Source organism: Cladophialophora immunda, assembly GCF_000835495.1.
Source record: "Cladophialophora immunda strain CBS 83496 unplaced genomic scaffold supercont1.1, whole genome shotgun sequence".
In the NCBI taxonomy this organism is placed as follows: domain Eukaryota; kingdom Fungi; phylum Ascomycota; class Eurotiomycetes; order Chaetothyriales; family Herpotrichiellaceae; genus Cladophialophora; species Cladophialophora immunda.
Window position 1 is genome coordinate 2827927 of NW_015622541.1, and position 15606 is coordinate 2843532.

At 53.9% G+C, this 15606-nt stretch overlaps 3 protein-coding genes across 3 annotated transcripts; 1 reads left to right on the forward strand and 2 right to left on the reverse strand.

Annotated features, from left to right (window-relative positions):
- Window positions 1–314: 314 nt before the first annotated feature.
- On the reverse strand, window positions 315–1761 carry PV07_00829 (uncharacterized protein; the record flags this gene model as incomplete). Its single annotated transcript, XM_016387315.1, has 2 exons — window positions 315–477; window positions 573–1761. 2 exons carry the CDS (start codon window positions 1759–1761, stop codon window positions 386–388), a joined length of 1281 nt encoding a protein of 426 aa, XP_016254243.1. The 3' UTR covers window positions 315–385.
- Window positions 1762–9939: 8178 nt separating this feature from the next.
- PV07_00830 (uncharacterized protein) lies at window positions 9940–12363 on the forward strand (the record flags this gene model as incomplete). Its single annotated transcript, XM_016387316.1, has 4 exons — window positions 9940–10183; window positions 10237–10659; window positions 10713–11196; window positions 11279–12363. Exons 1-4 carry the CDS (start codon window positions 10130–10132, stop codon window positions 12361–12363), a joined length of 2046 nt encoding a protein of 681 aa, XP_016254244.1. The 5' UTR covers window positions 9940–10129.
- A 659-nt stretch (window positions 12364–13022) lies between these two features.
- PV07_00831 (uncharacterized protein) lies at window positions 13023–15478 on the reverse strand. The gene has a single exon (XM_016387317.1). It carries the CDS (start codon window positions 15298–15300, stop codon window positions 13405–13407), a length of 1896 nt encoding a protein of 631 aa, XP_016254245.1. The 5' UTR covers window positions 15301–15478; the 3' UTR covers window positions 13023–13404.
- Between the last annotated feature and the right edge of the window lie 128 nt (window positions 15479–15606).

Genomic DNA, 15606 nt, shown 5'->3' on the forward strand with positions numbered 1-15606 from the left:
AGGGCGACCGGTAAGAAGGCTACGCCGACGACTACGTCGGCGAGTTATTATTAAAAGCGACTCCAAGGACGGGATAAGGTATTAGACTCCTTATCTAGCTCTTACGATGATGGAATTTCAGTCGTGGTGCCTCGTTAGAGAGTTTCATAATACAGGGGGTAGGATTTAGTACGTAATTAGACCATATGCGTCATTAGACCATACGGCACTCTATATATATATATATATATATATCTGTCACGCTCAGGGACTACTTCGTCATGGAATCTTGATCTAACCTGGCTGTCCTCCAATTCATGTGGCTGATGACTAGTCATTATTATTGCTTCTAGTGGTCAACGGTCCGAGATTTTGAGTGGCTGGATAGAATCTCCCTGCACGCGGGTCAGGACTGCAGAAAGTCCCAGGTGGCCGCGGCATGGACCTTCGTAACGTGTAGAAAGTCGCTGATGAGCACACATTCGTCCGCCTGAGCCACTGTTTGTCGTCAGCGCGTGCCCGTCAGAACCGTGGCAATCCACAGGGGCAGTAGGAAGTGAGCAAGAGAGGGGCCCGGGGGGGCAGAAACTTACTGGTGTTCGGGCTGCATCCATAGACGTAGGCCGGGATTCCTCGATAGCGGTAGTGTTTGCAGTCGGTGGCGCCGATCGACGGAATGGGGACCGGTCGAGGTCGATCCGACTCCGGAGCCACGAGCGCGGCGTTCTCGGCCAGGAGGCCGACCATGGGGTGATCAGGGGGCGAGAAACTGGACGGGTTGCTGTGGGCCTCGTGCACGGCCAGGTCGATCTTCGTTTCCTGATACTTGGAGATGATGGCTCTCATGCGTTCGAGAACAGGCTCTCGCGTGAGGCCGGCGGGCAGTCGAATGTCGAGTTCGGAAACACAGATCTCCGGGATCATGTTGACCTTGAGACCGCCCCTGATGGTTCCGATATTGACGGTCGGTCGACCGAGAATGGCGTGCGTGCCGGCCCCCATGATCTCGTTGGCGACGGTTTGGACCTCGTGCTTCTCAAGCTGCTCCAACAACGCCGCAGGCATGTTCACCGGCATGCTCTCGATCTCCTCGACCACCTCCTTGATGAAGTAGGCCGAGGTGCGGACAGCCCCCTTGCTGATGTTGGTAAAGGCGCCGTGAGCCCCCTTGGTCTGCACCGTGCACGTCAAGCGTAAAGTGCCCTTCTCCGCAAACCGGATGCTGCTGCGACCACCTGGCTCGGCGCTCAGCATCACATCGCCTCCCCAGCGTCGGCCATCCTGCTCGAGCAACCACCTGGTGCCCCATTTGCCCCCGGTTTCCTCGTCGGACACGGCGCAGAAGGCGACGCTACCACGCAGCATTTCGCGCCGGTGGTAAAGGCTGGCATACGCAATGAGCAGTGACGCCGTCCCTGACTTCATATCCACGACGCCCCGGCCATGGATTTTGCCATCTTCAATGTCACCCGACCAGGGGTCTCGAGACCATCCGTGGGCGTCGCCCACCGGAAACACGTCGATATGGCCATTGAGCACAACTCGTGGGCCTTCTCCTCGGCCGCCCTGGAAGTCACTCACAATGTTGGGACAGTCGGCTTGCGGAGTTAGGGCTTGGTAGGGAATCCCTTGCGACTCGAGATAGGAAGTGAGCACCGCGGAAGCGGCCGCCGTCGAGCCTGGTGGGTTGGGCGACGGCGCTCGCACAAATTCTTGGAGCATGCGGATTTGAGCCTCTTTGTCGGCATCCAGAGCCTGAAGCAGGAGTTGTTTGGCATCCATCTCGGCCACGGCAAATTCTATTTTTCGAGTCTCCTGTGATTACCAAGACCTCGAAATGGGTGGCGTCGGCGTGTCTGTATCGGAGAGTTGTACGTATCTACACTCCCTCTCGGGTTACGTTCTCGCTTGGCTTAAAAAGAATACGTATAGATGAGTATGAGTCACAAACCGAGGGCGTAAGACCTTCAAGGTTAGGATTGACTGTGAATTTCGACTCTGCGGATGAAGGCGCCCAATTGAGCCCCAGAGTCTTAGTGCCATCGGGGGAGAGCGACAGCGCGTTCTCCCATGCGGCTGGGTGGAGTGTCGAGTCCCTCCAGTCGACGAAGAGGGTAGGCCATCCCTAGACAAACTCACAGACTCATACGACCAGCTCTTGGGCTTTGAAATCTCGGGCCACGAGAGAGTTCGAACTTGATGGACGCCGGTGGTGTGGCCTCGATACGAGTGCATCCCACTTCCGCTCTCTGGTTCAGCCTTGGACCTTTCACGGCACCACAATCTGGGGCGTGAAAACCCGCGCTTCCACATCGCTGTATCATGGGGGCTTGTCGCCAAACGGACTCAATGCACGGGGACCATCATTCAAGGGGTATGCCTTGTTTTCCGATGGTACAAGACATGGGCTGTGTGTATATATATATGCACGTCTTTTCTCGACGCCACATCACGGGTGCTTCTCTTTTCTGCAGAGAGAGCCGCAATGTCTACCACCAAGAACCATCATATGCTGAACAAGCAAGGAAATCCGGCGCCTCTCGGGCCAGATGACATGGAAATCTCGACCAAGACTGACACGAAACTATCTCAGATTGTGGAAGGGGAGACGATTGAGGGTGAGATTCTCCCAATGTACCCCCTTGGTCGCAAACACATTGCCTTATAATAACCACTGCTCAACGCTGGTGAGAATGTTACTGACGACTATCTATTCCCCCCAGTGTCGCAGCCTGACGAGCCTGACATCAAGCGACTTGTACGCAAAATCGATAAGCGCATCATACCGCTGCTGTGGGTGACATATGGTATTCAACTGATCGATAAGTCTGGCATTGGCACCTACGCTACCTTCGGCCTCAGGAGCGACCTTCATTTGGTCGGCCAGCAGTACGCTTGGCTGACCACCGCGTTCTATCTGTCCTACATGGTCTTCCAGCTACCCTTGACAACCATGATCCAGCGCCTGCCCATGGGCCGCACTCTGTCCATTCTCATCATCCTCTGGGGTGTGGTGACCATCTGCGTCGGCTTCGCACAGAACTTCGCTCAGATTTTGGCCATGCGCATCTTGCTGGGGATGCTGGAGAGCTGCGTCAGCAGTGGCTTCATCCTGACCATCGGAAGTTGGTACACGACGCGTGAGCACGCCTCGCGCTCCTTGGCCTTCACGACCGGGGATTCGGGCGTGCTCATCCTCGCCAATTTCATCATGTACGGCTTTGGCTCCATTACCTTCTCACATCCGGACCTGGAGGTGTGGCGGTACATGGCATATGTCAGCAAGCCCACGCTGCCCAACTTTGGCTCTAGAACCGATTTGCTGATTTGTGACAACAACACAGTTCTTCGGCGGCCTCACCGTTGGTCTCGGTGTCACCGGTCTATTCCTCCTCGGCACCCCGTCCGAGGTGCGATGGCTGACTACGGCGGAGAAGGAGCTTGCCATCTCGCGCATCCTTTCCAACCAGACCGGCCACGATGAGACCGGCAAACAGTGGAATTGGAAGCAGACCTGGGAGGCTGTCACTGACCCGGTGGTAAGAATTCGTTAGCCCGCAGAAGTTTCATTTCCATCTCGAGTTAAAGGAAATGTAGCTCGTTAAGACTAATTTTCGACAGCTGTACTTCCATTCCTTCAATGCCTTCCTAAGTGCTGTCCCAAATGGGGGTCTGACGGCTTTTGGCTCTCTCATCAACGTCAGCTTGGGTTTCAGTAAGTGGTCCCCCGAGCGTGAAAACGGTCCACGCAAAGAACACAAAACATGCGCTTTGCTGCTGATGATTTTGGGACGACCAGGTAATCTCCAGACCATCCTGCTCGGCATTCCGCGATACAGCCTGATCGTCATCCTCCTCGGGCTCGTGGCGTTTGTCACCACCAAGGTCCCCGGCATGAGACTCTATTGCATAATGGCCGCCACGGTGTCGCCCTTCTGCGGTCTCATGCTGATGTCCCTGCTTCCGCAGAGCGACGCATACCAATGGCCGCGGTGGGGCGGGTACTTCATGACGCTCACCTTCACCATCGCCTTCTACGTCTCCTGGACGCTGCTGCCGTCCAACATTGCGGGCCGCACCAAGCGGACTCTCGTCGCCTCGGGCACGTTTGTGGGGTATTGCGTCGGCAACATCGTGGGCTCGCAGATCTTCCGCGCCGGGGATGGGCCCCGCTACATCCACGGCACCATCGGCTGCGCGGTATGCATTGGCGCTCAACTCGTCAACGCGGCGGTCTGGCGAACAACCCTTGCGCTGCGCAATCGTCGACGGATGAGGCACATACACGAGCTGGCCATCTCCGACGACGAGCGAGTATCACGCGGCAAAGAGCTCGGTGAACAAGACTGCACAGACAAGGAGAATCCATACGTAAGCCCCACCCCCCCCCGGGGAACACAACGTTGCACGAGGAGGGAGTTATACTAAAGCATCACAGTTCTTGTACACGCTTTGACTGGGGTTGGTCTTGTAGATGAGGCATTCCAGGCCTTTTGCTCGAGCTGGAGTGAAATGGCTGGTATCGAAACATGGACGCTGCAAAAGTGAAAGGTCTCGACAACAGAGGCTCCAACGAGTTAAACTTTGCAATTGTATTCACTGGCTTTTTCCCAGATATACATATATATACACGTGATCAGTCAAATGTCAACCATACTTCACGCTGCCATGCCACGCTTGATGAGCTCTTTGTTCAATCGTTGGAACAGCTCCGTATACACATCCAGAAGGCCGGACATTCCCGGCCAGCGATCGGCGCACCAACGCAGTAGCATCAAGCAAACGGGCGACATGTCGATGAAGGAGCCATAGTCAAGGATCTGCTGCGGAGTCTGGTGCGGGTCTACACCTTCGACCGGCGTGCCCTCTTCATGCCACCGACGAAAGCACCACACCTTGCGTACTCGTCCGTCCAGAGCAATCAGGACGTGGCCCACAAGCGTGCTGGCCGCCAGCCACATGTACTGTGCAGACAGAAAGGTGAGCGGGTATGAGCCTAGTAGAGACCCGTCGTGTGCTCGGATTAGACGCTGGTACGCATGTAGTAGCTCACATGCCGCCCAAAAGCTATCCGCTACGATGATACATTCCTCGGGCGACACGTCACCTGGACGGGTCTGTCCCTGTGTGGTGGCGCCCGAGTCGAGCCCGCCACTTTCCACTTGTGTACTCCGAAGGGCTTGGAGCAATAAAGGCTGAAAAAGAAAGCAGATTGTCTGGTTGTAGCCTTGGACACAGGTTATGGTCGAGAAGCCGGCAAAATCATCGCTCACAGCCAGGTCGCGGCGCCACGCCCGGATCGCGGCATATTGTTCGCATAGCCATGGCGCCTCCATCACGAATGCAGGCGTGACGGAGGGCACATACATGGCACGGTAAATCATGGAGCGAAGATAGACCAGTCGATAGTGATGGACGAACGCTACAGCCTGTAAATGTGTCTGCTCGGTATCCTGAAGCGCTTCACCTTCAGCAAGATTGCCTTGGCACACGCCACTATTGGCACTGTTTGTGCAAGGGGCAAAGGGCATGTTGGAGGCAGGCAATGATGGTCCTGAAGATATTGTAGACATCTCAGGCGTACAGGCTGTTGGGTAGCTGACGGTAATTATGGATTCTGGAAGGTCGGATGCTCGCCCAAACATTTGACCCATGATGCGCTCGAGAGCATAAAGTGCCCAAAATGTCAAGTGCCGTGGCTGCCGACGTAGGTTGGAAGTGGCTATATTTGCAGGAGGGATTGCTGAAGCAGTTTCGCTTTCCACCGATGTGTTTTGTGCATGGAGATCGTCTTTATGGTATCCAAGTTCCAGGGCTAGACGACAAGCATAGTCGAGGAGCCGCCAGATTTCCCCTTTGCGTGGATAGAAGAGACAAAATATGATCAGTAGCAGCAAGGCTTGGAGTGACGCAGGCGATGCCTCAGACGTTACTTCCTCGACACAGCCTAGCGCGTCTTTGTAATATGCCAGACTCTCAGCGACGCGAGAAGGGCGATGACGCGCTTGCGTGGCACATGCTGCCGCACACATAAGCGAGATGCGGAAGAACCGGTGAGCTGTGTCGGATTTAAGGGTTTTGCTCGAAAATTGAACCCGACTTCGTACTTCTAGATAGTCTTGCAGGTCATCGAAGACGGTGGTTTCGTCGACAAGCACATAAATGGTGTTGAGTGTGCGCATGTAGAAGCTGACAAGCTGTGATACGTCTGCCTCAGGTGCAGGTGCCATCTCCCGGTCTAGAATATCAATATCAGGCGGGTCAGGTCTACATGACTCTGAGAATGCGTCTATTGGCTTCGACAACTTCTTTAGACTCGCGTGTTGCAAAATCTGAACGACAGGTGCAAATACAGAGCTGGCACCCCAATACCGAGTCTTTGGCTCCGGTGCCATGAATGGGATGATGACATCGAAAGAGAAGTGACCCGAGTCTGACGGTGGCTGGTTGGATATTGGATCTGGCAGAATGGTCTCGATGGGTTCTGAAGAGAAGGAACCGTCTATGGGATGATTGTTGGTGGCGCTGTTAGAGGGCTGCTGTGCAGCGGTTTGCAGCCTTTCAAGCCGAGCCAATAGTGATTGGATGTGGCTGTAGTTGCAATTTAGCTGCTATTTGCTGCTCCGATAGGATGGCCAGGAGGAAATGATCAGGGAGCTCCTCACCTTCGCGAGATGACCTGTCCCGACGCATCATCAATGAAGTCACAATCCTGGTCAGCCTTCTCACACCTTCGACAGCGCGGCAAATGTGTGTCGCATCTCTTTCGCAGGCGCCGACAGCGGCGGCATGATGGAAGGTGCCGTTGAACAGTCTCGGGATTCATCGCTGGGGCGACTACGCCGCTGCGCAAGATTACTCCATAGAATTGGATGAAAGAATGAGCGGCGTTGGAGGTTGCAGCAGAATAATGACGATAAGACGAACTTTTGTCTGACGGGTTGATTTGTGACTCTCGACCGCCCCTGGAAGGAGGCCCACAACCGTGTCTAAGGATGAAGTGACGATTGGAAGTCTAAATCGACCCCGTGTGCGCGCGGAAAGGCTCGCGAAGCTACTATATGCTACACTATATGCTACATATTCAGAAGATCGCTTGGATGCTTCAGATTCTACCAGTTCTCCACCACATCACAATCTCGTCGATAATATGTCCGGTGTAGTGGGACGCCGACCCCTTATCTCCTTTGGTTTGACAATCACTCCCAGTCATTGCATATAGATACAATGATTTGTGCCACAGCTGGGTCGCAAGGATGGACTTCTACGCATAGAATATCTGAGAGTCAGTGGCTGTCCTGTTTACTACAGCATGGTGTCAAGAGAGCATATCTGCACGGCCGATGCGATTGCTTACACGCTTGCCAACCATATTCTTTGTGACGTTGTCTGCGCATCGAAAGATTCTCCCTTCGACGAAAAATTACAGCTCAGATGGGCACCAAACAAGCGGAGTAGTTTTCAAGAAGAGAATTTCATGGATACACCAATTACCTCAGAGAGTCTGTAACTCGCCATGACAGGTCTAGAAGTTCTCATGAGGATCATACGCAGTGAAAGTGGACCCAAAGTCGAGCGCTTCAGCGTTGTCCGGCAAGGTCCACTGTGAGCTGTCATATATTCCAGTTTCGTGATCAAAGGTAGGCTCGGCCAGTGATTCAAAGTCAAAAAGTTGCCAGGAAGTGTCCCAGATATCGAAATCAGGTTGCCATTCACCTTGCTCTTGATGTATATCGTGACCCAAGCGCAACTTTTCCAGCTGTGCCGGACTTGGATACAGCAGACGAAGCAGTTCTGCATCCTGCGCCGGAGAAAAGCATGATACCGCCGTCGGGGACAAGACAGGCTCGAGGAGGGTGCCAAGGAGGCGCTCGTAGATACCTGCGTAAGCAGAGACTTCTGGCCAGCCTTGGCCCGCGATCAACATAAAGTTAACCGTAAGCACCTTGGTCATGTCCAAGACATTGTGAGGAGCAAACTTCGCTCGGATAGCGTCGCATCCATGTCGTAGACAAAAGAGCACCACCATGGCGGCCTCGAGCGTGTAATGTGCTGATATCCACAGTCGCCGCAGGGAGCCAGAGGCGATTTGCTCGCGGTATGCTCCAGCTGCGGTGCAAGCAGCCTCAAAAGACACCAGGAGACTCGCTTCTGACGGTCTCGGCACCCTCGGCGAGGGTCGGTGCAAAATCATGAGCCCTCTAGAGAGTGCGAAATCAGGCGACTCAACCAATCCCGTAGTGTTGAGGCTCTGTGAGTGCCACTGTCTCAGTCTACGCTCCATATCGGTCAGCCAGCCGTCCCAGTCGAGTTGCTGAGGCAGAGGCTCTCCCTGGAAATGAATCTGCGTCATTTCCGAGAGCAACTGGTGATATTGAATTGAGCTGAGAAAGGCGACTGAGGCGCCAGTTTGGGGTAGCTGCGTATCGATGGTTGCATCAAGGGTAGTCAACGGTCTCTGGAGCGAGGAGCAAATGCTGCGATCAATGCAGTACGCCGTCCAGAACACCAAACGACGCGTCTCGTTATCGTCAAGTCCATCAAACCCCATAATACCCACAGGTAGCTCACGGTGGAGGCCAAGTTCGATGCAGGCGCGCATGGCGACGCCAGAGAGCACCCATACGTTGGCAGATCGTGGCACAATGGTTGCGTACAGGGTAGCGAGGAGGATCGCTTGAACCCAAGTAACGTCAGAAGGGCAGCTGCTGAGACTGCTGAAGTGAGCAGCGCCTTCGATGAATAATGATGCCGACAGAGACATGCAACGAGTTTCGTGCACAGCATTAACGGTGTCGACGGTCAGCGCAATAGCTAGCACCAGATATGCTATGAGGAAGTGGTGCGAGGGGTCCACAAGGCCAGTAATCCCGCGTTCATGGTTCTCATGCTGCTCCGATGGCCAACCAAGACTAAGCCCAACGGCTTCAATGTGTCGGCGAAGTGCATCAGTATCGATTAGTGGATAGTGCGGCTGGAAGGCTGAGATATACTTGCGTACGAGTCCGCGTACGATTTCAGGCGGCATACGAGCAAGGGCGCTTGCACTGACCTTGACGCCGTCGTTTCTGTGCGTTGCGACAGGACTGGTTCCTCGTTGGCCGATCTGAGACAGCGAGGGCGTCATACCCAGGCGGACTCGCATCAGCAAGTCGGTCGCGCCTGAGACACTAGGCATATACGCCGAAACCAGCGATTGCATGACAGAGCTTGATAGAATTTCCACACGTGAGAGCTCATTGTTGTCGAGCAACGCAGATTGTGTTGTTGCTGGACGAGCAGCATTTTCAATCTCATCGCCAGGCTGGCTTCCCGGGCCATACGACTCATCCTGTCCACAGACATCCTGGACCACAGAAGATGATTCTAGCCGGGGCTCTGGCGCATTGACTTCGTCCAGGCTCCTCCTCCTCGCCAAGTCGGCCTCTAGCTGAGCAATTTGCTGCTCGAGGGAGAACAGGAAGCTGCGTGGGAGCTCATCAGCGCTCTGGGAAACTCCTGTACAGGGTTTCCCGTTTCGTTGACAAGGCGAACACGATGGCAATCGCCGGTCGCACTACATAGCTGTCAGCTGGCTCGTTACTTTCACCGAATCCGTTGCTGCCCCCATCTTGGGCCTTTGCCTTGCCGCTCTCGGCAAGCTGTGCTTTGAGGAGACGAACCTTGATCTTACGGCGTCTGCAGCGCGCACATGACCGAATAACTCTCTGGCAAGACGAATTCATGGGTGGCAATGACCGAGGAGCCCACAAAGATACGTGAGCCAGACAAGACTCAAAAGGTGGGAGGCTTCGCGGTTTCGGCTTTCAGCGTCTCAGGCCTGTGGACATATCTGTATGGTCACCTGTAATGACGCCAAGAAAGTCGCGCCGCACGGAGAGACGCGCTTCATCAAATTGAACGACTGACGGGTCACCGCGACACTTCTTTGCCAGAGACCCCCTCCCTGACTTTGGTCAACTTATACGCCATAGCTCGGCTCATAACGATCTATGGGCATGGATGGTCCCAGCCGGAGCCTTGATATCGTCGGCTGGTCAGCCGGCCGGTCGTCACACGTTGGATATAGTCTGCCGATATTTCCGCAGGCTGTGTGTGATGAACCCAGCTCAACCAGTGCCGCTGTCGAATATGGCGTGAAGTACTCACGATGCAGAAACAACTCCATCCTCTAGATCCGTTGAGGCCAGAGGAAATCTCGCGGGTACGTCGAGATCAGTCTCTATTCTGCTACGAGTCTGACGAGTGGTCGAGCAGGCCTCGCAAATCCTCCGGCAATCTCAACCAAATGAGCACATTGTTTTCAGGGTCATTACTCTGCAGGAGCCGGCCAAGTCGGTACTGCTTCCGTACCTGGAAGCAGAGCACCTTCACCAACCTCTGCCACAGCGTCCACGCCGAGAAGCAATGGTGCAATTCTTTTCGGGCTCATCTGAGAACTTTTACCAAGTCATCATTGATTTGGATCGTGCCAGCATCGTTTCTGGGAAGGATCTCCGGGGCTATCACTCGTATACCGATTTTGAAGAGCAAACTCGTCTAGAGCAGTTGTGCCTATTCGATGATCGGATCTTGAAAGTGATTGAGAAACTTGCGTTGCCTGAGGGCGCCGTCATTAATGTTGAACCTTGGACGTATGCACCCGACGGGGTCGAGGATGCCATGCAGAGATTGACTATGGTACCAGTGATGTCCCTGATATCTTTTGAGAAGCGCTGATATGTATTCTGCAGTGTTACTTCTACATGAGCCTTTCTTCCAACGCTGATTCAAACCACTTTATGTATCCTCTCGATTTCTGCGCCGAAGTATCTGACGATGGGATCAAGAAGATTTTCAAACTGCCTGGCACTGCCGAGGAGCGAGTGCAAGAACTCCGAGTCGAGGATATCAGGAGATTTGATCGCCGGAAGATCCATTCAGGCAGCGAGTACCATCCTGCCCTGAAACAAGACCACCGGACCTCAACCAAACCATACCAAGTTTGGCAACCAAAAGGACCTTCATTCCGCGTGCAAGGTCAAGTGGTTGAGTGGGAAAAATGGCGCTTCAGGGTGGGCTTCAATTATCGAGAAGGACTTACATTACACGACATTACTTATGACAGCAGACGTCTGTTTTACCGATTATCTCTGTCGGAGATGTTCGTACCTTACGGTGATAGTCGAGCGCCGTATCCTCGAAAGGCGGCTTTCGATCTCGGCAATAATGGCGCTGGTATGAGTGCTAACAATCTAAAACTTGGTGGGGGTTTCAAAGTCACACAGCTGTGGAATTGCTTACTGACTGGGTCACGCAGGTTGTGACTGTCTGGGGCACATCAAGTACTTCGACGCCTACCATAACACTCTAAAGGGACAGCCAGTCGTTCTGCCAAATGTCGTATGCTGCCACGAAATCGATGATGGCATTCTCTGGAAGCATACCAACTATCGTACACAGAATGCGGTTGTCACCAGGTCGAGGGTTCTTGTCTTACAGACCATCATCACTGTGGCGAATTACGAATATATTTTCGCATTCCACTTCACTCAGGCGGCGAGCGTACGCTATGAAGTCCGCGCAACAGGCATTCTCTCCACCGCGCCAATTGAATTGAACGAACAAGTCCCTTACGGCAAGGTGGTCGCTCCTGGTGTCATGGCACCCTACCACCAGCATTTGTTTTCACTTCGTATTGATCCGTGGCTTGATGGCCAGAAAAACTCATTTGCTGTTTCCGAGTCAGTTCCCATGGCCCTAGATCCACACACCAACCCCTTCGGCGTCGGCTACACGACACGTTGCGACATTATCGAATCCGAGTCAGCCCATGACCTCGACATCACAAAAGCACGCACATTCCGCATCATCAATGAGAACTCAATCAATCCCATCTCGGGCCGACCTGTGGGTTACGACATCGTGCCCAGCCCGGCCCAAATGCTGCTGGCGCACCCGTCCTCGTTCCACAGCAGACGCTCTGAATTCGCAGATCACGCCTTCTGGGTGACTCGCCATCATGATGGAGAGCTCTTCGCCGCTGGAGATCATACCATGCAATCTCAAGGAGGTCAGGGCATCGCATCATGGATCAAAGGAGAGAGGTCAGCGGGGCCTGCAGGGCAGCTATATCATCGTCCAGGGCCCCTCAGCGTACGAGATGATGATATCGTGGTGTGGCACACCTTCGGCACCACCCACAATCCACGGGTCGAGGATTGGCCGGTCATGCCAGAGGAGCGCATGACGGTCACTCTGAAGCCGAACGACTTCTTCGAGCGCAACCCCAGTCTCGACGTGCAACCGAGCCGACAAGAAGACAACAAGAGCGTATTGGTGGTGGAAGACTCTGAATGTTGTGCAGACGCTCTGAAGTTTCGCTTGGGCGAAGGAAAGCTATAACAACTGTCGATTTTTCCATTGTCATAATTTCATCATAGAGGACCGGCAAATATGAACGCCTCCATCCACGTCGTAGCCCGGCAATGAGGGCCTGTGTCACGGCTGGCGGACCTTTATCTACTATAGTGCCTAAGAATCTGCCACTACTGGCGAGATATTCCGTCTTTTTGGCCGTAAGGCAGGGAGGGAATCGAGGCACTTATCCTGACAGCCTGGCTTCGCACGTTCCGCCAGGCCAACTTTGCACGCCCCTTGACGTAGCCAAAGCGGCGTGGTATCTCGCGAGTCCGCGCTGCTTGCAATGGAGGGATGTTCCGGGGGAGCCCGCTTCGGATCGACTCAAAGAGGACTTGCACGGTGTACCTAGACCGAGAAATGTACGAGGTATAGCGAGGAGTTCAAGGTCTTGGTGACACATTGCGGACCGAAACCCACGCGTGCTATCGGCATAAATAGGGCCCATCTCGCACTTGGTCTACTTGTTGTCCCTGTGTTGTCCCTGTGTTATCCCTGTACACGCACCAGACTATGCACGCACAAAAGGCCACTCGCGCCTATGCAGCTCGGGACATTACGCCATTAAGGAAGGGCCTTTCAGTGACTTCCTCCTCTGTCTCCTTGTCAAATAAAACGAAAGGCCAAGCGAATACAGCTCGATCTCTGGGAATTTTCTCGCATTGCTCAAAGAAACTCTTGGTGGCTGATTCGAAACAGCCAAGGTCGCTAATTTACATTGTGTAAGATCCTGTACTCTCCCAATTGAGAGATGTCTCTTTGCCCACTTGGACCTAGGGGAGGAAACCCAATCCATGGGACTTTGAATGTTGTTACATTGATTGACATGCCCTACACCACTTGTGACTCAGTTACTCCAGTATGCGCTTTCGGTCTCTGAGAAGTCCCACAAGATAAGAAGAGAAGGAATGATAGACCTAATCCTGCCAGGAGATATCACCAGAACACCGCCGCTGAAAGTACAAAGGAAAGGAAGAAAGGGGGATATTTTGAATGGCTCACTGTACACAAAAGCACATCAGACCATTAGCGCGATCTCAAGCATGACAAGAGGTATTCCGCAGAGCTGGGCAGGTGAGGGCTGGCAAAGGCCAGGATGCACACGTCGGTAATGCAGCCCAAAACAAAGACGCGCAAGAGAACGTTGGGGATGAACATGCTGGCCATGTGTCCTGAGACCATGAGGGTTGCGAACTTGAACAAAGAGGCCGACCTGGGCGGCGCAGGTGGGACTGTGACGATGTTGGTGGTCTCGCTGAAGATAGAAAAGGTGGGCGAAGGCATGCCGGGGGATGGCAGGCCAGGCGATGGAGGACCGTGGGATTGGAGTGCTGGAGAAAGGAGCTTAGCTGACGGCAGTGGGTGAAACGACCTATTCCGGGGAGGTATCGAAGTCTCATCCGCGACAACTTCTGGGAGAACTTCGTTGACGAGCGGGCTCCGTGCAAGGTTTTGCATCGACCAAGTGTCTTGCACGCCCAGAGAGAGCGATCTATTCCGTGACATCAGGGTTTCCTTGCGAAGGACAGAGCTCACCGTTGACTTTACGTCAGATAGCTCGCTCCGACAGGACACAGTGGATGCACTGAAGTCGTTCCTGAGCACTTGTATTTGCCGCTGCAGGTCGTGGATCTCATCCATGGCGTGGTTGAGTCGTTTCTGCCACACCAGTTCACTGCACTGTGCGTATGCTGGTGGAGGGGTTGAGTACTGCCCCCAATTCAACAGTAATTGTTTCCTCTGGACAGCAGAAGTTGGCGTGCTGCCGTGTGGTCTGGGTGGCATGGTTGGATAGTTCAGGTTCGCAAATGTTAGATCAGTGACCATTGGACTGCCCCAGCTCGCAGTGCTACTGCTGACGGGCGTGAACTCGTCGTCTTCGAACCGCCAAGGAATGTTTTCGAAAGTGGTCTTCAGAGATTTGATCAGCAAATCATTTGGACATGCGGTGTCGAGAGTCAGCCGGGTTGCGCGCGGAGTTGGAGGTGGCGTGTCTTCCTTGACACGCAAACGCTCCAGAGCGGATTTGACCACAGGAAGCAAATGAGTAACACCCCATTTACCGATGGAATCAATCCAGACGAGGAAGCTGCTGAAGTGATCATCCCTGCTGAGATCAAACTTGCATAGTGGCGACATGCAATAAACTTGACCATGGTCAATCCAGTGCATGTTCAGAATTGCAACTGTGTTGTCGATCGAACAGGAGAAAGCGATGGGTAATTCTGGCATCATCTGTCCTTTCCAAGCTTTGGCATACAACATCTGAAGAGCCCTGACACACCATGCACCGCCGATAGCACATTGATTATTAGCAGCCTCGAGACGATGCTCCTTGTTGCCCCATGCGCGCTCAAAGACCATGAAGGGGCAATACAGAGCGGCGCCGGGCGAGATGTACCCTGTTTCAAAATGAACAATAGTCCCTGTCGTCACCAACCACGAAGGTAGGACGGCTAGCTCCATTTTTGTGAAGGCCGAGCGGGCAAATCCACACCCGAGACCACTGCGCGGGATGCTGAGCTCGTACAGCGGGCCCAGCTGATTGATAGCACGCTCGGGGAGTGCCTCCCTGCTGAAACAAGGGACCATGCAGCGAGCAAGTCGGGGTTCATCATCGATAGGTGGTAGCAGGTTGGGAGGGAAGAGGGGTGAAGGCCCAAATCCTCGGCCATTGACGACTTGTTCGCGAAATTGCTCCTTCTGCGGTTCATACTTGGCGACATCATGTAGCTCGGATTCGATCGCCGCCAGGAGCTTTGTAGGTAGTTTTTCCTTTGATGCAGAGTCCATGACTCTGATGCGATGCTGTGCAAGCACTTGTTGACGAAACAACTTCCATGGTAGGTGGCTTCCGTCGTAGGAACAAGGGGGAAGGTCATCTTCCGTGGAAAGAGCAGTCGCACCACTGCTGGCTGACATGCTTGCCCAGGGTTTGTGAGAAAGAGAGTTTGGGGGAGCAGGGCGTCTGGATGGTAGAATGCGAACAGGGCCTTGGTGTAGGTCAAAGACCCCAGACAGTGGCGATGGAAGAAGACCTGATGCAGCGTTGGGGAGCGCGGATGGGCTTTAAGGGCTGGCCTCCGGACCAGCCATCAGCCGACTGCGAATGCATGCGTGTGAAATACTCGAAAGCGCCCAGGTGATAGAGAAAATTCGTCCAGCAAAAGTGAAACAAGCATACCCCCCTACATCGGGCTTTCTCCCTAGCAGAGGCTGCAGTAACAA